The 24071-nt window shown below is 38.4% G+C and overlaps 1 protein-coding gene across 2 annotated transcripts in view; it reads right to left on the bottom strand.

Moving 5' to 3' along the window:
• Nucleotides 1-23458, bottom strand: part of POSTN (periostin) — a 100371-nt gene extending 76913 nt beyond the window's left edge. For both annotated transcript variants that reach the window (XM_083354461.1, XM_083354462.1), the window contains exons 1-7: nt 23308-23458; nt 16699-16797; nt 15369-15433; nt 13985-14142; nt 12520-12684; nt 11730-11876; nt 1601-1742 (exon numbers count right to left, since the gene is read on the bottom strand). In XM_083354461.1, the coding sequence (XP_083210587.1) occupies nt 1601-1742; nt 11730-11876; nt 12520-12684; nt 13985-14142; nt 15369-15433; nt 16699-16797; nt 23308-23432 (901 nt within the window). In that variant the 5' untranslated portion in view covers nt 23433-23458. The remainder of the gene's footprint in view (nt 1-1600; nt 1743-11729; nt 11877-12519; nt 12685-13984; nt 14143-15368; nt 15434-16698; nt 16798-23307) is intronic.
• Between the last annotated feature and the right edge of the window lie 613 nt (nt 23459-24071).

Below are 24071 nucleotides of genomic sequence, written 5' to 3'. Positions count from 1 at the left end.
ACAGGCTTCAACTCAACCCGGACAAGACTGAATGGCTGTACATACCGGCATGTCAGGAAATTCAGATTATTCCATCTCTTAATATTGGGGGTGAGTTATTACCCCCCGTAGATAAGGCTCACAATTTGGGGGTCCTCTTAGATTCACAACTCTCCTTAGAAGATCATATAAGAGATGTGACTAGAGGGGCCTTCGCCCAGGTTCGTCTGGTGAGCCAGTTGCAACCCTATCTGGACCTGGATGCCTTGCATACAGTCACCCATGCACTTGTGACCTCTCGTCTAGACTAATGCAATGCTCTTTACATGGGGCTGCCCTTGAGAACCACTCAGAAGCTTCAGCTGATACAGAATGCAGCTGCACGAGTTCTTTTGGGGGTCTCCCGATACTCCCATATTACACCTCTGCTCCGTGAGCTGCACTGGCTTCCAGTTGCCTTCCGGGTGAAATTCAAGGTGCTGGTGATGACATACAAAGCCCTACATGGCATGGGTCCGGATTACCTACGGGAGCACCTACTGCCTGCATCAACTTCCCTCCGTCCTGTACGTTCCCACAGAGAGGGCCTCCTCAGGGTACCACCGGTCAGAGAATGTCGGCTGGTGACCCCCAGGGGGAGAGCATTCTTGGTGGGTGCACCAATCCTCTGGAACCGCTTACCGGCTGAACTCCGGATGGCCCCCGACCTTCGCTCCTTCCGGCGTGATCTAAAAACTTATCTATTCGAACAAGCCGGCCTGGCCTGATGGGTTTGGTTTTTAATATTATTTTAACTAATGTATTCTTATTTTTATTGCCCTGTACACCGCCCTGAGTCCTTCAGGAGAAGGGCGGTATATAAATCAAATAAATAAATAAATAAATAAATAAATAAATAAATAAATAAATAAATAAATAAATAAATAAATAAATAAATAAATAAATAAATAAATAAATAAATAAATAAAGAAAGAAACACAAGAAAATCCAGTTGCCTCCTGAAAAAAAGCACCTTTGAGACAAACATACCTGGATGATTGAGAATCTCCATAGACATGGTCAAGAATTATTTTTCCTTGCCACAAAAAAATCAGTACTAAAAGTTATGAAAGCTTCCAACATTTAATTTATAACAGAATAACAGAGTTGTAAGGGACTTTGGATGTCTTTTATTCCAGCCCCCTGCTCAAGCAGGAAATCTTATATCCTTCCAGACAAGTGGCTATTCGGTCTCTTCTTAAAAGCTTCCAATTTCCTTTTTTTTAAAAGGAAAAAATGTCTTGATGATTTACTAAGGAAGCTTATGGCCTTGCTATCTTTGGAAGTGCTTGACATGAGACAGTAAGCCACATCAGTAGGATGGTTTAATTAGTTTTCCTGCATATTACAAGGGTTGGATTCCCTTGTGATCACTTCCAATTCCAGAATTCTATGAACTGATTCAAGTATAACATGCATCCAACACTGAACAACTAAATAAGGAGCTTTTGGTATTCTGATTTCTGGTTATTATTTATTAATAAAATATGCTTTGTGATAAATGTGACATGTGTTTCAACACTGTATTTTTACTTTTGGTAATTTAACTATCAAGTAATTTTGAGTAAATTTACTATAATACCTTCAGAAGCCACCCTGTCTCCCATTATTCTTTCCAAGATTCCACGTGGAAGTTTCTCAAATGCTTCATTAGTAGGTGCAAAAAGTGTATAATGCCCGGGCTTCCCTAAAGTTTCCATTACTTCTGATGTAAAGGCAGCAGCCTATGAAAAATAGGAAATAAGGAATCTTTTAAACTCTTATGCAAAAACAGTATAGTTATATTTTTAAATATTGCCAATTTTCTTTGACATCATACCAAAATAATGGTAATTAACTGTACTGAAAAATTTCCTTAGCATAAAATATAATTGCAAGATGATATATTTATATACATGCAAACTGTATGTTACTTAAGGTAATTCCTAATGGACTGTGACAGGTTTTCCTTTGTGAAGATATGAAGGAGGTAGCAGAAGAAATATTAGAACAACTAAACCATATCTTGGAGAACTGGAGAACTACCGGAAAACTGAAAAAGAGCTGATGTGGTTCCCATCTTCAAGAAAGGGGGAAAAACAGATCCAGGAAACTATAGACCTATGGCATGTGTACCACAGGTGGCACACAGAGCCCTCTCTGTGGGCACACACACCATCTCCTGAGTCCTAGGCCTTCGGCTGGGTTTTATAAAATATTTTCGCTTTAGGCCTCCACCGCCATGTGCAAAAAAAGAGGTTCAATCAATCAATCAATTTCAACTCTCAGGGAAAAAATAGATCTCGCAAAGTTGGAATTGATTGATTGAACTTTGTTTTTAATCCCACACAGCGGCGGAGGAAGTGACGCATCAGAGCTGGAAAGAAGGTGCCATGTGGGGGTGGGGATGAGTGGCAAGAGCAGAACACTCCATGCACTCTGGGGTGGGGTGGGGCCTGTGCATGGGGTGGAAAAGCAACGTGGTGGTGCTAGCATGCTGGTAGACCAGTTGATTCCCTCCCCCTGCCAGACACCTGCTGAAGCCGTGCAGGGTAAGGTTGCCGGGCCCACCCCTGCCCAGATGTCCTCACCTCCCCCAAATATTTTTTTTACTAACCTGCCTTTCATCTGCATTCCATTTCTCCATTCATTTCTCATCCTTTGTGGTGTGTTTGTGAGACTATCGGGCAAAAAAAAGTTCCATCAGACTTTCTAACTTCTCGCAAGATCTCAAGAAGTTAGAAAGTCTGATGGAACCTTTTTTTTACCAATAGTCCCACAAACACGAGGTGAAGGCTGAGAAGTGAATGGAAAAATGGAATGCCGCTGAAAGGCAGGTTAGTAAAAAAAAAAAAACGCTTGGGGGAGGTGAGGGCATCTGAGCAGGGGCAGGCCCGGCAACCTTACCCTGCATAGTGGTGGGAGGGTGGGGCGCATGCCTTTCCTATGCCAGGCCAGCTACTGCAGCCCTGGGTCAGCCATGCTGGACGGTGGTGGACAGGGTGTTGAGGTGGGGGCAGCAGGTGGAGCACCAGTGGCTCGGGGAGGGAGGGCATTGCCACCATGTGCAAGGAAACAAAGGAAGTTTTTTTGGGGGGGAAAGGTCAATCAATCAATTCCAACTTCTTGTGAAAGATCACAAAGTTGGAATGGATTGATTGACCTTCCCCCCCCCAAAAAAAACCCCTTCCTTTGTTTCCTTGCACATGGTGGCGGCCACAGATTGCAAAGGAGCAACAGCACAGGGCTGGAAGTCAGGTAAGGAAAGAAAGGCAATTTCTGGGGGAAGCGAGGATTTCTTTCCTTACCTGCCACACATGTTCTGAGGCCGCTTTCCACTTAGACATGTTGCTCTTGCCAATGGCCCAACCACCCACTTTAGCGCCCTCCCTCCCTGAGCCTCCAATGCTCCACCTGCTGCTTTGGTGGTTCTGTAGGCAGAGCTGCGAAACTCTCTTCTGACAGAGAAGAGAACTTCATAGCTCTGCCTACAGAGCCACCAAAGCTGTAGCTGAATGGGCAGGTGAGGGGAAATCCTGCCCCACTTGTTCCATGGCCATTTTCGGCCAAGCCGCTTTGCAGCAGCATTGGGTGCAATATGCGAGGTGGCAAACAGCTGCCTCATGCTGAAACCAGCCATTTGCTGCCTCCTGCCCAATGCCGCTGCCATGAGGCCACGGAACAAGCCAGGTGGTGGTAAGAAACTGGTATACTGGTTCCTTACCTCCACCCGGCTTGTTCTGTGGCCTCATGGCAGCTGCATTGGGTGTGACACACAAGGCAGCAAACAGCCACATTGCACCAAAACCGAGGGGCCGGCAGGGTGTGGCTGCTGATGGACACAGTTGGCCCCCATGCACTCGCTGTGTGCGGGGAACAATGGTGTCAGGCAGCAGCCACCCTGGCCCCTGCCTCACCTCACCTCACCCTGCAGGACGAGCCTCCTGACCACCATCCCACCTGCCAGAGACCCCCTGGATCTCCCCCAACCCTGCCTGGCCCCAACAGGCATCCCTCCCCCATAGCAACATCGAGGTGGCCACACCCACCCCGGCCACACCCACTCAGTCTGCCGTGACCACCACAGCCATGCCCACCCAATGGGCCACACCCACCCAATGGGCCACACCCACCCAATGTGCCTTGCCCACTTGGCACCCGACGATACATAATTGGGTTTTGGGTTGCAGTTTGGACACTCAGTCTCTAAAAGGTTTTCCATCACTGGTCTAGAAGCAACTCTAACCACTCTTAAACTCAAAAAACAAAGCAAGAATCCCCAACCTAAACAAGAAGACTACACCAAAATTACACACAATAGGAAGAAAACAGCTTCTAAAAAAAGTGATCCCAGATATGAACAAAAAGAAGAAAATGATACACACAAATTGAACACAGTAGGGAACAAACAGCTTCTGATAAAAAATGACCCTATATATAGAGGAAGACCGATGGAAACATGTCACTTTTAGAAGAAAACAACAACCAAGAGAAAAGCCCCTGCTATCTACTCTAGTATCCAGTATCTCTCTGGAACTGAACAATTGCTGAATAGTATCCCAGAATCCCTGAGGAAAAAAAGGGTAAATATTGGTGATAGGAGATTCAATTCTTTGGGGAACAGAAACAATAGTCTGCAGAGTAAACAGTCAATCTAGGGAGGTATATTGTCTCCCTGGAGCAAAAATCAAAGATGTAACTGAGAAACTTACTAAATTAATCAACCCCATGGATTACCCCTTTCTTCTCCTACACATGGGGAACAACAACACAACAATGCATCTAAAAACAATAACAAGAGATTATGAACAGTTAGGGAAGAAGGTTAAAGAATTAGTAGCTCAAGTGGTGTTTTCATCTATACTTCCAACAAAAGATCAACATCCAATGAGGGAGCAAAGGACTTTAGAAACAAACCATTGGCTTAAAAACTGGTGTCATCAAGAGAACTTCAGCTTCCTAGACCATGGTCAGCATTACCTACATGAAGGGATAATGGCAAGAGGTGGAGTGAACCTCACAAGAACTGGAAAGAATATATTCGGAAAATGACTGGCTCATCTTATCAGAAGGGCTTTAAACTAAAATTGAGGGGTGAGGATGGCCAATCTTCAAGACCTTTAGAACCTGATTCCAAGCAAAAACCACTAGATAACCAATCATATAAGGAGGTAGGGAGTAAAGAGAAAGCAGAAGGAAAAACACAGTGAAGTAGAGAGTGATAGAAAGGATGGAAAACCCAGATACAAACTAGGAGATATAAGAAACATATCTAAGATCCATAAAGGACTCACATGCTTATACACGAATGCTTAAAGTTTATGGAACAAACAAGGTGAACTTGAAATACTAGTACATGAAGGTAAATATGATATAGTTGCCATTATTGAAACATGGTGGGATGAAACTTATGACTATAAGGTACTGATGGAAGGATACAACTATTCAAAAGAAACAGACCTAACAGAAGAGGAGGTGGAGTTTCATTATATGTAAAAGATCACTACATCTCTACAGAAATCCACAAAACCAAGGATGAAAACCTCCTGGAATCCATATGGATCAATATAAAATGAAAAAAGAATGACATTGTTATAGGCCCATATTACAGGTCACCCAACCAAGTAGAAGAAATAGATGAATGTTTTGCTAAACAACTAACAAATGCATGTCAATGCTGTTAACATTGGATGTTCCTGCTCTGACAACTGATGAAAATACAGCCATTTTCTCTTCTCTTTTGATATGCTTTTATTACTTTTAGAATTCATGTGCAGTGGGGGTGGGTGGGATGTAAACTCAGCTAGCCATAATAATAACACTGTTGTGGAAACTCAAGGACGAGCTGATAACATTTTGGTGGGCTGAGGAGAAAGCTCATGCTTGATGCTAATTAGGGAATGTGTTTTATGACAGTTTATTGGGGGTGGGAATTGTACTTTGTTACTTTGTATCTGGGGGAAGGGAATTTAGTTTTTGGGTTCAACTATGTAGTGCCGATACTTTGTTTCCTGAATAAATGTTCTTTAAGGAAGAATTTTACCTCGAAGTTCTTTTGATGGGTTTCATCTATCAGAACCATGACATGCATGTAGGAAATATACCACAGTAGTAATGGGAGACTTAAACTACTTTGATATCAACTGGGAGACAAACTCTGCAGCAAGTGGGAGATCAAACAGATTCCTAACCAACCTAGCTGACAATTTTGTCATCCAAAAGATAGAGGAGAGAACTAGAAGAAAAGCTATACTAGACCTAATTCTTACTAATAGAGAAGAAATGATAGAGGGAGTTGACATTGCTGGAACTTTGAGCGAGAGTTACCACATCATATTGGAATTCAATATAATGCAAACACAAGCAATAGAACATAATACCAGTGTCTTAAAATTTAAAAGAGCTGATTTTAACAAACTCAGAGAGAACCTAAGAAAAATTCCATGGATGAAAATCCTAAAGGGAAAACAACTCAAGAAGCATGGGAAACTCTGAAAAATATGATCATAAAAGCCCAGTCCAGCAGAATACCACTTCAAAAGAAAAACAAGATATCAAAGAAGAAACCAGCATAGCTACACAAAGATCTCTCTGAAAAACTGAAAAACAAAAAGGACAAGTACAAAAAATGGAAAGAGAGATGCATAACTAAGGCAGAATACCAGCATATAGCCCAAATCTGTAAAGATGAAGTCAGGAAAGCTATGGTTCAGAATGAACAAAGTCTTGCAACAAAAGTCAAAGATAATAAAAAAAAAGTTTCTTTCAGCATGTAAATAACCAAAAAAAGGAAAAGGAAACAGTCAGTCCACTAAAGAGAGAAGATGGCAAAGAAGTAACAGGCAGCAGATAGAAAGCAGAGCTGCTTAATCCATTCTTTGCATCAGTCTTAATGCAAAAAGAAACTATAGCCCAACATACCAAAACATAACTGTAAAAGACAGACTAGAAATAAAAATTAAAATAAGCAAGAAAATGATTAGAGAACACCTATATGATCTTGATGAATACAAATCACCAGGACATGATGGATTACATCCCATAGTTCTGAAGGAGCTCGCACATGTTATATCAGAACCATTGTACCATATTTTTCAAAAATCCTGGAACACCATGAAATTACCTGAAGATTGGAAAAGAGCTGATGTGGTTCTTTTAAAAAGGAAGAAAACAGACCCAGGAAACTACAGACCAATCAGCCTAACATCAATACCTGGGAAGATACTGGAAAAGATCATCAAAAAACATATCTACAAACATCTAGAAACAAAGTTATAACTACAAGCCAGCATGAGTTTGTTAAAAATAGATCATGTGAAACCAATCTGATTTCATTCTTTGACAAAGTGACTAAATTAGTAAACCAGTGAAATGCTGTGTACATAGTATACTTAGACTTCAGCAAGGCATTTGACAAAGTAGACCACAACCTACTTCTTGATAAGCTAGAAAAATGTGGGATAGACAGCATCACCACCAGATGGATTTGTAACTGGCTGAAAAATCGTATTCAATAACTCATTCTTAATGGTACTACATCTGTATGGAGGGAAGTAAGCAGTGGGGTGCCACAGGGTTCCCATACTCTTCAATATCTTCATAAATGACTTAGATGCAGGAATAGAAGGGGAACTCATCAAATTTGCAGATGACACCAAACTGGTAGGAGTAGCCAACACCCCAGAAGACAAACTCAGGATCCAAAAAGATCTTGACAAACTTGAACAATGGGCCCTATTCAACAAAATGAGTTTCAATGTGGAGAAAAGCAAGATTTTACTCTTAGGCAGGAAAAACCAAAGGTACAAGTAGAGACAAAATCTGGCTCAAAAACAATAACTGTGAGAGGGACCTTGGAATCCTAGTGGACGATCACTTGACTATGAGCCAGCAGTGTGCAGCAGCAACCAAAAAAGCTAATACAATCCTGGGTTGTATAAACAGAGACATAGAATCAAGATCACACAAAGTATTATTAAGGTAAAGGTAAAGGTTCCCCTGCACATGCGTGCTAGTTGTTTCCAACTCTAGGGGCCGGTGCTCATCTCCGTTTCAAAGCCAAAGAGCCAGCGCTTGTCCGAGGACATCTCTGTGGTCATGTGGCCAGCATGACTAGACGCCAAAGGCGCACAGAACGCTGTTACCTTCCCACCGTAGTGGTCCCTATTTTTCTACTTGCATTTTTACGTGCTTTCGAACTGCTAGGTTGGCAGAAGCTGGGACGAGTAACAGGTGCTCACTATGTTACACAGCACTCGGGATTCGACCCGCCAAACTGCTGACCTTCTGATCGACAAGCTCAGTGTCCTAGCCCACTGAGCCACCGCATCCCTAAAGTATTATTACCACTTTATAAAACCCTACTAAGACCACACCTGGAATACTGCAAGCAATTTTGGTCACCATACTACAAAAAAGATGTTGAGATTTTGGAAAAAGTTCAGAGAAAAGCAACTAAAATTATCAAAGGCCTGGAGACTAAAACATATGAAGAACAGCTGCAGGACTTGAGTTTGGCTAGTCTAAAGAAAAGAAGAAACAGGGGTGACATGATAACAGTATTCCAGTATTTGAGGGGCTGCCACAAAGAAGAGGGGGTCATGTTATTCACCAGAGCACCAGAAGGCAGGACAAGAACCAATGATTGGAAATTGATCAAAGAGAGAAGCAACCTGGAATTAAGGAGAAACTTTCAACAGTGAGGACAATTAACCACTGGAACAGCTTGCCTCCAGAAATCATGGGCACTCCATCACTGGGGGTTTTTAAGAAGAGACTAGACAGTCACTGGTATAGGTTCTCCTGCTTGAGCAGGGGGCTGGACTAGACGGCCTCCAAGGTCCCTTCCAGCTCTATTCTATTCTAATTCTAAAATATGAGTCAGTAGTGAGTGGCAGCAGCCAAAAAAGCTAATACAATCCTTGGTTGTATAAACAGAGGCGTAGAATGAAAATCACATGAAGTAGTAGTACTGCTTTATAAAGCCTTAATAAGACCACATCTGGAATACTGCATCCAGTTTAGGTCACCACATTACGAAAAAGATGTTGAGACTTTGGAAAAAGTGCAAAGAAGAGCAACTAACGCCTGGAGACTAAAACACGTGAAGAATGGTTGCAGAATTTGGGTTTGGCTAGTCTAGAGAAAAGAAGGACTAGGGGTGACATAACAGTCTTTCAGTATTTGAGGGATTGGCACAAAGAGGAGGGGGTCAACTTATTTACCAAAGCACCTGTAGGCAGGACAAGAAACAATGGATGGAAACTAATCAAGGAGAGAAGTGATCAGGAACTAAGGAGAAACTTCCTAACAGTGAGGACAATTAACCAGTGGAACAGCTTGGGGTTAGAAGTTGTAGGTACTTCATCTCTGGAGATTTTAAAGAAGAGACTTGACAGTCACTTGTCTGAAATGGTATAGGGTCTTCTGCGTGAACAGGCAGTTGGACTAGAAGACCTCCAGGGTCCCTTCCAGCTCTATTCAGATTGATTGATTATTTACCAAAGCACCTGAAGGCAAGAAAAGAAACAATGGATGGAAACTAATCAAGGAGAGAAGCAACCTAGAACTAAGGAGAAAATTCCTAACAGTAAGAACATTCAACCAGTGGGATTAATTGTCTTCGGAAATTGTGGGTGGCCCATCACTGGAGGCTTTTAAGAAGAAACCGGACAGCCATTTGTCAGAAATAGTATAGGTCTCCTGTGTGACTAGGAAGTTGGACTAGATGTCCTCTAAGGTCCCTTCCAATTCTGTTACTGTTACTGATAACTGCATAAGATTATGCTTTAAGTATATGCATAGGTAGGAAAAGAAAAGGGTAGAGGAACGTCTTCCTCCACTGAGTGCATATCAACATTCCATAAAGCACCTAAATGCACTGTGTGAAAAGAACATATTTTTCTGCTTGCTAATACTTTAATTACATATGGCTTTTTGAAAAATTAATTCAAGCTATTTAACTAATCTATCTGCAAATGAAGTTAGGTTTCAAACCTACATCTCTTTCCTTTCTTCATTTTCAGATAAATTAGATTAGTTAAAACATCGTCAACCTATGATCACAGCTGAGCCCCAAATTTCTGTTGCTAAGCAAGGCAGTTGTTAAGTGAGTTTTGCTCCATTTTACAACTTTTCTTGCCACGGCTGTTGAGTGAATCACTGCAGTTGTTTAGTAACATAATTGTTAACTAAATTTGGCTTCCCTATTGACTTTACCTGTCAGAAGGTTTAAAAAGATCATATGAACTCAGGGCACTCATACCGTCATAAATGTGAAGCAGTTGACCATAGGGATGCTACAATGGTCGTAAGTGTGAAAAACAGTCATGTTGCTTTTTAGTGCCGTTTAACTTCAAACGATCACTAAATAAATGGTTGTAAGTTGAGGACTACCTGTAGTGACAAGGTCTGCCTTAATTGGGGAAAGGAAAAGACACCTAGAAACCCAATAAAAACATTTATAAATATTTAAAGAGAGAGAGAAAAGAAAAATAATGAACAAAAAATAAAGAAAAAAGTGTTGCAAACATAAAATAGCAGACTTGCTATCAGGTGCAAAGAATCAGGGCCATTTGTTAAGTTACATTTCACATTTATTACACAAGAATCTTGTCAAGGAAAGTTCAGTACTAAATTAGCACCAGAGAAGGGTCACAGGAATTCAAGAGAGGCTGGTCTTAGATCATTTGTGGGAATGTAAAAATGCTAGGCTGATGTCTTGCTTAACTTCACCCCCAATGTCTGCTCTTCTTCTACACTTGCAAATTTAATTAATATTCTAACACTGAAAATTGATCAACATATAGTTCATTAATTTCACTCCTTCTTTTCAGTACAATTTCCTCTATTATATAAAAACTTTCATTATAAAGAATTCCAAGAACAATCTAAACAGTGACAAAATTAACAAATTCTTTCATTTGTGCAAAAGATCATAGCCAAAATCTAAATTAGATAGTTAATAATAAATATTGCAGTTCTGTTCACAATTGCAAAGATGGATTTCCCCTTCTCAAGCACTTTAAGGAAAGAAAAGCAGATGATAAAAATATTCCCAGTTTGTCTGGGGAACAGGATGCACTTTCAGTATAACACAAGCAAGGTTGGGCTAAGCTCCATTCATTAGGCAGCTGTGCAAATTGTCAAATAACTCATTGCTTCAGCTCTGTTTAAAGGGCTTTTTACCTAGTAGATGGAGCAGGAGCATACAATGCTTCTAGAGTACGATACAAATATGGCACCACATTTGCATTTCAGATTATCAAAATGTAGCCTCTGTAGCTCAAGAAGGCATGAGCATTCAGATTTGTTAGTGGGAAGATTTTATTTTATTTGCAATATCTTTTGATACTACTAATTCTGGAAAATCAATAATTTTCCAAATAGCTTTTTCTACCACTAGCCTAATAATCAGTGCTTTTTTTGTAAAAGAAAAAGGTGCTGGAACTCACACATGTCATAGAAGCCACCTTGCCTACCCTACAAGGTTACATCCAAAAAAGGTGCCGGAACTCCGTTCTGAGCGTTCTGTGAGAAAAAAAGTCCTGCTAATAATAGATCTGGGTGGGAGGAATAATTACCAAACAAACTACTTTTATTTTTAAAATAGTATTTTACTGTACTATTTACTTCCATTACATGCAATTTAGTTTGATTTTTAGTTATATATAGGAACACCAACTATTTTAAAAGACTAGGCTCAATGAAAATAAGATTAAATAAAAGCTTACTCTGAGAGAGGAGAGATCATCTTCAGATTCAATGAAGTCTTGAATAGTATTGCCAACTGGAGTTAACACACGATCAATTACATGAACAACACCATTTGTAGCAATTTGGTTGCCATGGATGATTCTGGCACAATTAACAGTCACAACCTAAATTGGAAGAATAGCATGAATTAACATTTGTTATAAATTTGACTTCCCAAATTTTACCAAGCAAGTCTTTTAATTAATTTTATAAATTGCTTATGAAACTTGTGCTGCTTGTTTTTAGAAGTTCAGGGAACAATATTAGCTGGAACATATTTTGCAACAGAGCCCTTTAAGTTGCACTTCATTTTGTGTGACTGAAAAAGTGACAGCAATCATGATTACTGAACTACTTTCATATAGATTGTTGGTCTGAATACTAATCTAAGGATTCTAATAAGATGGGTAAATTAATTAAGATCAATGAGAGGTTACCCACATTTGAAGTGCATCAACACCTTGTCCATGGGACAACTAATATCAATAGGAGTGCCCTCAAATAAAAAAAATTGGACACCATTTTTATATATTTTAAGTACACTGGATTTTTAAAATATTGTTATCTTTGATTATTTTGTATATTGTTTTCTATTTTTTTGAAAATCATTAACATAATAATACATGACATAACTATCTTATATGAATAAATTACTCATATGAATTTCAAGGGAAAATTAAACTAGAACATTGAATCTTAGATCTCTTTCCAAAATTTATGATGTAAGCCTAATCCTATTGTCCATTTATGTTATACAAATAAGCTTACCCCATTGGGATAGTGATTTATATGCAGTTTTTGATTGTTGTACATAGACACCAGAGTCATGCCATTCCGAAAGTCCTTTGTCAACATCCGTTTGTTTACCATATGATTGTGTAGAGCATTATACAGTTCGATGTTTACATTCTCAATCAGACCATTGTAGATTTCCTGGAGGCAGGGGGGTTGAATTCAGGTAGATATTCCATTAATATTATTTCAGTTAGCTAGTGAGGTATTTTTGACTACTTTCTGAATCTACTAGTGATTTCGTTGACATAACCACTTCTTGGCAACAGTAACAAGTAGCTAAACATTTCCTTCTTCCAGGATAGCTTCAACTTTCTGCTCCAGGCTATGGCCCTGATATTTTCTGGATATCTCACAATTAAGTACAAAGCAGACAACAAGACAAACATGCTACTGCTGCGTAATGACTATTTCAGTTTCCTACTTCTTCTACTACGTATGCTCTTCTTACAGCTCATTTTCTTGGTAATTTTTATATTTTTTCATATCCCCCTTTTTTCCATCTAGGTTTTCCTCTTCTTCAGAAAAAGTTTAATTATATCCACCCCAACCTTTTCTATTCCTCCCTACCTCATTAGCAAAGGTTTTCTTAGATCAGCCTTCCATAATACTTACCAACACAACAGTGTCCTTCATATCATTATTATTCCACTGTCAAAAACTGTCCAGTCTCTTAAGCTTTGTCCTCTTCAATTTAGTCTACGCCATGGGTAGGCAACCTTGGCTCTTTTATGACTCGTGGACTTCAACTCCCAGAATTCCTGAGGAGTTGAGGTCCACGAGTCATAAAAGAGCCAAGGTTGCCTACCCCTGGACACCTAGCTTCTCCATCAATGCTGGGTAATTGGAAAAGCCTAAAAACAGGCAAAATAAGCCTTTACTGAACATTCTCTCCATTTTGGCATTAATTCCATTTTCTAAGATTTAACAACAACCGGAGGGAGGATCGTGGGCTCTCCCTATATGATCTCAGGGCTTTCACTGTAGGTAGAAACATAGGATTCAGCAACTGGAGAACATAATCATCATTTTACTTGTTACATGGTACACTGGAAAAGACATGATTGGTTGTCACAATAATACATTTTCACTACAATAAAATAGACTAGAAAACAGATTTATGCAGCCTGGTCCTGTGAACTTGAATGTCTGCCTTTCTGAAGCCAGAAGTTGTATTTTAGAATCTACTGTGAAAATCCAACTTTAAGTTATTGTTCCAGCCATTTTACCTCATGCCTGCAATGCTAAAAACTAGTTATTAAGAGCTATGTGTGTGTCTGCAAGTGAGCTTGTGAATATATGTGTATAAACTTAACCATAATCAATAGTTCCAATAATATGTACAAAAGCTGAGTGTTAGCATTTCTTCTGTCAAAATTTATTCATCTAGAGATATCTTTGTATAAAACGTTTCTTTAAAAATAAAAAATGATATAATTACACGATCTAAAAGATTCCAAGCTTCATTGCTTGGTGCAAAGAACGTGTAAGAGCCAGGTCCTTCAATTTCTTCCTTCAGTTTCGACATCTCAGAATAATGTTGAGTGGAGGTAGCTCCTACAATCCCCAAAGTGCCAAATATGTGATCTATTGGAGCCACTGAAAAAGAAAAATAACTTATAGTTATCCAATGCTTTTCTAAATTAGTTGCTCTTTATCTAGGGAATTATTAATGGAATTTGCTGAAGTATTGAAGTGCTTCCTGTTTGAATGCCCAGATTTTAATGCAAATAAAGTTCCTTAGGATCTTTTGTGTTGATTTGAGTAACCTAGGATTTCTTCTGGCATGTGAAATCCAAGGAATTAGAAAGGGCACTCTTTTTACATTATTCTCTGCTGTGTGCAGGCTTGATTTATTCTTAGCCTGGTCCAACTTTCACATGGCAGAGGATAATCAATCTTTCTTTTTATGATGTCCCTAAACTGCTGAATGATCCAACAGAATAATATCACCAATTTGCCAAGAATACCCAACTTTAAATCAACATTTCAGGCTGTAGGGAAGATGTCACTGATGCCTTATCACAGCGTCTTGAAACTGTCAGGATTTGGCTAGGACAAAAGAAGTAGAATTGAACTCTTGACAAGATTCAAGTACAGTTTGTACATCAAAGCTCACCATCCACAGCCATGTTATCTCTGGACAAGCAAGCATTACCCTTGAAAGAACAGATTCATGATCTGGGAATCTTTTGAATTTATAGTTTCTGCTGGCTAAAAAGGCTTTGGCCCAGCATTGGCACCCATTATGACCCTACTTAGCACAAGATGCCCTTGGCCTAGGTAATTCATGCACTAATTACCACCAGTTTAATCTACTGCAATACATTTCGCACAGGACATTTCAAAAATGCTTAAAATCTGCAATTAGTCCAAAATAAAACAGCCTCTGTTACTGCAGCTAGTTTCCGTCATTGAGAACACATTACAGGCCCTGCACTGATTAGCTTCCAGGTACAATTTAAATATTTTTTTACATAGATGAGTGGCACTTCTGCACCTACAAGGTTGCCTAGTCCAACATGAATTGCCCTAGGGGGAATTTATCCCTAATGTTCCACCATTGGGAAATAAAGGGAGCTGAAGCAATGAAACTGTTTGTTGGTGGCAACACCCGTACCCTGGAACAGTGTCTCTGTATGGTTCAGGTTGGAACGATCGTCTAGTTCATTAAAGGAAGAAAAATACTGCTGTTCAAGGGCATCTTCTTATTTTTTTCAAGTCAGTCTTCTTTTCTGTAGATGTTTTAAATTTGTCAAATTAATTATGGTGGACACAAATGTAAAAATAAAAAATGGGTTGATTAAATAATTCCATGATAATACCTGCAGGACATCCTCGTTCTCCTTCCATTTTCATATAGCCTGGGCAGCATTCATATAAAACCGTTCTGCAGAGTACCAATACAAGATTATTTTATCTTTCTAAGTCTTAATATTTATTTAGTATCATTTTTAATCTAAACACATTTGAAGTGGATTAGAGGAATTATATAGAATATATAAAATATATAGAATATTGTAAAAATATACAAAAACAAAATGCACAAATACAAAAACCATATTAAAGCAACAATAAGAACAGATGCATTAAAAGTCTGTAATCAGAGTAAAATCCAGGAACAAGAGTGATACACAGAGTAAAGGTAAAAGGCAGTTAAAGGAGGGATCCTGAATTTCCACAAGGAGGATAATTAATCTTTATTAAAAACCCTGTATCTGAAATTCCAACAATTTATATTTTGTATTTAATTTGCTACAGGGAAGCTCTCTAAGAATTAAAGCAAAGCTAGTTTGCAGTACTAACAGATCCTTAGTTTACCATTTACTAAATAACATTTTGCCCTCAAAATAGGTCATCACATTACTTAATTGCTGTGTAGTCCTTCAGTACTTTGATTCTGTTCAGGACCATATTCTTGAACGAGAGAACCTCCTAAACTCCAGTAGTCATCCTCCTGCAAGTCATTTATCCAATTTCAATTCTATTTTGCAGCAACAGAATTAGAAGCAACAGGTTTGTGTTGCAGTTCTACGCATTTATAGCAACAATCAAAATAAGCCAGTCTTTATTACAGTCTTTATAAGCTCAAAACAAATACTGTTTTCGATATATGAATGTTGTACAACTTGAGGAATTCTAGGTTCCCATATCCTAGATAGAGTTTTCATATCATTCCACTAAAGATTAATCTATAAAATTTGCTCTCTGAAATATATATGCAGGTAGTCCTTGTTTACTGACAGGAATTGAAACTGGGAATGCAGTCATAAGGTGCAACGTCATGTGGCTTTCCAACAAACAAAATCAATGGGGAAGCTGACAGGAATTGACAAATGTTGATCATGTGTCTATGGGATGCTGCAATGTGATTGCAAGCAGATTGTCACATGCCCCAATTGCAACCAGGTGACCATAAGGACACTACAATGGTCACAGCTACAAGGCCCCATCAAAAATACCTCTCAGCGTTGCCATAATGAGTGGCAATCTATATATACAAGGGCTATCTGTATATTTATTTCCATCTAAATAGAACCATAAAAATCGAGCTGCCTATGCTACACTGACACTAAAAGTAATCCACACAAAATTAATAAATAAAATTATAAAGTATTATTATAATTATAGTTAATAGTCTTGAGCAGAACTTACGCTTTCTTTCCACAGATGGCTCCCTGGTACCAGTTCCTGCATGTGCTGAAATATTTCTTATTGGTTCCCATAACTTGCTGAAGAGCACAGACATTTGGCCTGAAGAAAAAGAAAAAGGCCTATGTGAAAAATCCTTTACAATGTAAATGTTTACTTACTTAAAATATTTATATATTGCCTTTATGGTTGTGAATGTAGGACCATAAAAAAGCAAGACAGAAAGAAAAATCAACTCATTTGGGGTGTGGTGCTGGAGGAAGCTCCAGCATGCAACCTCACTGAATGCCTTTTCCAATTCTGAACCATTTTGTGTCTCCATATTCCATTCTTACAGTGGCTGCCTTATCAGAGTACAATGACTAAATGAGCTGGATGTGGTCTAGTGATATTCTCAGTTCTTTGAGGCAGTTCCAGGACTTGTCATGGTCAACATAATTGAAGAAAGCACATGAAGAGGTCTTTTAGGTATTCCTTTGCTTTTTCCATCTTCCAACGCAGACTGGCAATATGATCACCCATTCCTCTCCCTTTCTGAAACCTGGCTTGTAGATCAGGCAGTTTTCTGTTGGCAGTTGGATTCAAACATTGCTGGATTATCTTCGAGAGAATTTTACTCACGTGTGGTATCAAGGCTACGATTCAGTGATTGGAACATATCACCTTTCTTTGGAATAAATATCAACCTTTTCCATTATTTTGGTCACTGACCAGACTTCCACATAGTTTGCCAAAGCGCTGTCAGTGCTTTTGTTGGCAGTGGTCTCAGCAACTCTGCAGGAATTCCATCAACTCCTGGGGCTTTGGGGTTAGTCAACTGGTTGAGTGCCCACACTACTTTCTCCTACAGGATACCAGGTTCCATTTCTGGTAAGTCAGTTTCTCCTCTTATGGCTTGGCTTTGTTTTTTCTTTGTGTAAAGTTGTTCTGCATATTCCTCCAAGCTTTCTCTGATTGTTTGTTGGTCATGCAGTTCCTGTCCTTGATGTTCTCTGACCACAGCCTTTCTTGCTATAAAGGAGTTTCTGGCCTTTACATAAGTGAAAAAGTCTCTTTTATGACCTCTCATGGCTCCTTCCTCCAGTTTCTTACATTGCTCAGCCCAGTACTTTCCTTTATACAGTATTTTTCTTGCCTCTCTCTGGAATTTTGTGTTTAGTCTTCTCATTTCTTCTCTGTCACCAATGGCTTTTGCTTTCCTTCTCTCTTCTGCAGTCTCTCTTGTAGCTTCTGATATCAATTTGGCCAAGTTCATTGGTTTCTTGTATATATTTTTGGGCTACTAGTTGTTTTTATTTCCTCCCATAGCTCATCTAGTTGTCTTTCTGTGATGTTGAACAATTCAAATCTGTTCTTAACTTCAACTGTATATGCCGGGGAAATCTTCTCAACATTAAATTTCTGAATCATGGGTGAATAGATGAATCAGATGGTTTCTTGCCTCATTTTGTTCACCAAGGCCAAACTTGCCTGTGATCCCTGTTTCTTCCATTTCCATCTCCCACTTTTGCATTGAAATCTGCAATAATATCAGGGCTTTTTTTCTCATAGAACGCTCAGAACGGAGTTCCGGCACCTTTTTTGGATGGAACCTTGTAGGGTAGGCAAGGCGGGTTGTATAACATATGTGAGTTCCGGCACCTTTTTCTTTTACAAAAAAAGCACTGAATAATATAGATGTCTTTCTTTGGTGTTTGTTTCAAAGTTTCCTGAATTTTAGGGTACTGCTGAGTCCACAGTGGGAGCATAAACTTGCAGAATTGTCATGATATGTATTGCCATTTCCTATCACTATTCAAAACCTTTCTACGGTTCTGCCTTTTTTATGCAATATGAAACCCACTCCTTTTCTTCTGATGGTATCACTGTCAGAGTAATATACTATATGACCATGAGAGTTGAAGGAGCCACAGCCAGTCCAACGAATTTCACTGATGCCTAGTATATCATTGTTGAGCCTATTCATTTCATTCTTAACAATGTTTAGCTTTCCTAGATTTAAGTCATTGATATTCCATGTTTCTAATTTGAAGAGTGGAGAGATCTCTTTTCACTAGGAACTGTGTCAATAACTGGGGGAGGTGGGCATTAGGATTTACCCAATCTGCATCATGGATACTCCTGCTACAATAATTGTCTCTTTGCTCTTCCTCTGTAGCTTTAATGGTACCTCCCAGCCAGGGGAACTCACTGCTTGGTACCATATCTTCTACATTTTTGAGTTGATCCATAAAAATCATCATTATACTTCTTTAATGTGGTCATCTTCAGAAAATTATACATCATTTTACTATTGTACAGTAGTAATGGTGGCTCTAATCTAGGCCACACTGACTGATGTGCCCCCTATACTGCTGATGTGAAGACTTACATTTTTAGAATGATTCAGATGGAGGGGCAGCATTGGTGCCCTTGAAGCTTTGGAACCTTAGACTACTGCCTACTAGACCTTAGTGTAAAGGCTATTCTCAGGGCTTTTTTCTCATAGAACGCTCAGAACGGAGTTCCGGCACCTTTTTTGGATGGAACCTTGTAGGGTAGGCAAGGCGGGTTGTATGACATGTGTGAGTTACGGCACCTTTTTCTTTTACAAAAAAAGCACTGGCTACATTGTACAATTTAAAATACAGTAAAACATAAGCAAATAAGCAAATAAAAGTATATTAAAATATTTAATATTAATATTAAACAGAGATCAGGCATAAACTATATTTGATAGATATATTGTAGAAGCAGAAATGTGAGAGTACAGTCAAATAACAGTGTTAAAGGTTATCAAAGAACTCCTAGACCCATTAATATGAATTTGGCCTATGTCTAGCAACTGGAGGGGAGAAGGCATGCCTATACCAGCCTAAACTAGCCAATAGGTGCTCAGCAGATCCCATCCTGGACTACATCACCAACAATACCATTACTGAAGCAGCTAAATCAGGTACATGGCAGAAATTGACTTGGGAGAATAGAAAAAAACCAAACAGTTCAAAACAACATTAAACAACTTCCACTGACGGCTAGGAATAAATCTGTGCTTATCAGAATATCCTTCTAACCATAGCACAATGATGCTTATCATAATATTATCATCAACTGTCCATTTTTCAGGTTTCATATTCACACACATTTAGGCAGGAAAAATCAAATGCACAGGTGTAGTATAGGTGGTACCTTGATCAATAGTAGCAACTGTGAGAGAGATCTCGGAGTCCTAGTGGACAATCACTTAAATATGAGCCAGCAGTGTGCTGCAGCTGCCAAAAAAGCCAACACAGTGCTAGGCTGCATTAACAGAGGGATAGAATCAAGATCACGTGAAGTACTAATACCACTTTACAATGCCTTGATAAGGCCACACCTGGAATACTGCATCCAGTTTTGGTCACCTCAATGTAAAAAAGATGTTGAGACTCTAGAAAGAGTACAGAGAAGAGCAACAAAGATGATTGGGGGACTGGAGGCTAAAACATATAGGGAACGGTTGCTGGAGTTGGGTATGTGTAGTTTAATGAAGAGAAGGGTGAGGGGTGACATGATAGCAGTGTTCCAATATCTCAGGGGCTGCCACAAAGAAGAGGGAGTCAAGCTATTCTCCAAAGCACCTGAAAGCAGGACAAGAAGCAATGGATGGAAACTAGTCAAGGAGAGAAGGAACCTAGAACTAAGGAGAAACTTCCTGACAGTTAGAACAATTAACCAGTGGAACAACCTGCCTCCAGAGGTGGTGAATGCTCCAACACTGGAAGTTTTTAAGAAGAGACTAGCCAGCCACTTGTCTGAAATGGTATAGGGTTTCCTGCCTTAGCAGGGGGTTGGACTAGATGACCTCCAAGGTCCCTTCCAACTTCTTCTTCTTCTTCTTCTTCTTCATCTTCTTCTTCTTCTTCTTCTTCTTCTTCTTCTTCTTCTTCTTCTTCTTCTTCTTCTTCTTCTTCTTCTTCTTCTTCTTTTTCTTATTATTATTATTATTATTATTATTATTATTATTATTATTATTATTATTATTATTATTATTATCACCCAATTGTTAAATGATGATAGCAATTTACTAGGCTGAGTAAAAAACCTCCAAAGTCCTTTCCAGCTCTATTCTTATTGATTGATTGATTGAATTTTTAAGGCATCTTTTTATTTCCAGCCAATTTATGCATGGAAGAGATGACACTTCCCTTTTGATTTGTCCTACAAGAAAACTGTAAGGCAGCATGACTTCTGGCCTAGTAACCTGAGTATGAATCAATCCCAGCAAGTGAGGGCAATGCAAAATTTCTGATATCTGAGCCTGGAGCAAAGCACTTTAATATGGCTGTGAGGGAGATGAATCTACTGAACGGTGAGGAAATAGCAAACTTGCACCTTCACCCCACAAGTTTCAGCCCTTTTATTTGTGCATGTATGCAAAAGATTGTGTTTGTGTCATAGCGCAATCTGCTTTCATCATTTTTATGAAAGCCTCCAATCCTGCAGGTGCCTCCCTGTTTTATTTAAGAATTATTTACTCTGATTCCATATAATAAAATTTTAAATAAGAAGTCCACAGAAAATGCCCTATGGCACTTTGATAAAGCCATGTTTGGTTACTTGCTGGAATTATCACACTCTTTTCTGTTGTCTTGTTCTGTTGTCATTCTGAAGTTGTTTCTCTTATATTCTTTTTTCTCATACCTAAATGACTAAAGGCTGGAGACCAATAATTATTATTTCATAGGTCTGTAAGGCTAGATCTAGGCAATGGCATACATTTCTGAAAATCCTTGCCAAGAAAACTATAGGGACTTGTCCAGGCAGACTTCAAGAATCAGCCACAATTGAACAGAAGGGGGGGGAAGGCTAGATACTATTACAATGCAAAATCATCTTGCTTTTATTGTGCAATCCATCTACTTAGAGAATTGCCTCTTAAGATTCCATACATATATGTAGTTGTGGCAGTGATGTTCCATTACCTATTCAAGAGCTAAAATCTTTTTCTCATTCTTGATTAGACAATTGTTACCATCCACAGGTTCTGCTTGTTTTGTTTGTTTTCAGAAAAAATGGTCCTGTACTTCTGTAGTTCTGTTCTGAAACCAGCAATGGAGTAATTCACACCTGGATTTGATTAGGAACAAGGAATCATCCACAGTATAGCCTGAAGTGAATTATTGAGACCTAGACTTAATTTTATGGCTCGGTAACATCAATAACTGTGAGAGGGATTGAGATGTCCTAATGGACCACCACTTATGTATGAGCCACCAATATGTTGCAGCTGCCAAAAAATCCAATGTAATCCTAGGTTGCTTCAACAAAGGGATAGCATCAATATCACAATGTTCCATACTGCGCCAGTACTGCCACACTTGGAATGCTGTGCCCAGTTCTGGTCGCCACAATACCAAACAGATGATGTGACTCTAGAATGAATGCAGAAAAGAACAACAAAGATGGTCTGGAGGCTAAACTGTATGATGAATACTTAAGAGAACTAGTCATGTCCATTACGTATGCATGTGTTTGCTTCCATAAGTTCTGGTACTTCATCGCTGGAGGCTTCTAGGTCCCTTCCAGCAATATGATTCTGTGAAATCTGAAGGTGGAGGTCCACTTTGTCCTTATTATACTCATAAGTATTTAATAGAAATAGATACAGCTTTTTTTCTGCAGAAATGATACTTTGGTAATATGAATGTGTATCAACTTGACAGCAGGTAAACTTGTGATTACTGTTAGAGTTTGATATAACATGGATAAATGTCACTGGATCCAATCTGGGTCGGTCACTGGGACCAGAGGTTTTTGTCTGACCCAGACTGAATTCTGCAACATTATCTTGGGACATGTATATTCACCTTCATTCATATATAAATGTTTTAAATAATAAAATAAAATTATAAGAGAATGGTTAATATTTTGCTTCCCATTTTTCCCACTGGAAATATTATGTAATTCAGTTGATTGATTTGATTGCCCACGTTTGAAATAAAATCAGAAGACCAAAATAAATAATTCTACAACTAAACAAAAACATATTTTGAATAAAATGAATCATTTTAATCTGAAAAAAATAATTTTCTCTATAAGTTGAATACATTACATAATATTATTCCTTTTTAGTAATTTCAAACAGTATTGTAATAAATTAAAATGTTTCTTTTATATAAAAATGCATTTGCTATTTAATCCCTCATAGTGTTCATTTTTGCAAAGTATGTGAATATTGTATATATTATAACTAGAGATACACAAACATAAAAACATTATATATGTATTTAATAAATTATTTAATTAAATGCATTTCATTCTGAATTTCTTGTGTCAAAATTTTGATAAAACCCAATTATTAACCAATATATTTGCCACATGGCTATAGTTTAAACAAAGTTTAAAAGAAAGCCAAAGAAACAATTCAACATTTTCAAATGTGATAATTTTAATAATAACTGTATCTTATTACATCTATGTAGAAGGGCTATGTAAATTTTAAAACTAAAAAAAAGTATTTTGGAGAGTCACATTAACAAGCCTCAGCCTATTAATAAGTTAAAATGCAGTAATTATTTTGTTTCAACTCCACAAAAACAAAACTTGGAAGATTGTGCAATAATTTTTATCCATGTGAAACATAATGCTTACCCTTGATCACGTGCCCTGATTCGACTGTGGGTCAAAATCTTGTCATAATGAGCAGTGGAAGATTCTGCTAGATGAAGAAACGGCATAAAACAAATAGCGATTGTAACAACCCAAAGGAGGTCCATGTTTCTGTCTCTCTGTTTCTTGAACGTCTGAGAAGAGAACTGGCAAAGACTCTAGAGAGCTCAAAGTTTATATCCAAGATGCAAGACGGAGGGAGGAGAAAATATATCAACCTGAAACTTTGAACCACCCTCTGAGAAAAAGGAGCATCAGATGATTGTAACCTATTCTACATGTGTGTGAATTACAAAGCAATCTATTCATTTTGATAGCTCCCATAAAATTAATTAGAGCTTATGATTATAGATTTAATGACAGTTTATAATGCAGCAAATTTAAAGTTTCTGGATAGCCTCACAGGTTCAACTGACTGAAAGTTTTTCCACACACAGATATATAAAATATATATAAAACATGAGATACTATTTTTTTTCTAACATAGTTCTTTATGAGATATGAGTCTTCATTCTGCCTATAGAAAGTAGACATGCCACATTACTTTATATTATAAGCATTTTAAGTACTCCTCATCCAGAAGGATCAAACCAGAGTTAGTGCTAGTACTCTTCTTGACGTACTACTTGATGCACTTTTTCTGTATAAAATAACAAAGAAAAATAGGATATTTTATGGAGAAACATGATATCTGGAACCATCAGTCTCAAATAGTTAATTTTAGGAAAATTGTTTAATATATTCAT

This window comes from Vipera ursinii (assembly GCF_947247035.1).
Source record: "Vipera ursinii genome assembly, chromosome: 2".
Taxonomy (NCBI): domain Eukaryota; kingdom Metazoa; phylum Chordata; class Lepidosauria; order Squamata; family Viperidae; genus Vipera; species Vipera ursinii.
Note: the sequence above shows the minus strand (reverse complement) of the source record. Positions and strands in the feature narration are given on the sequence as shown.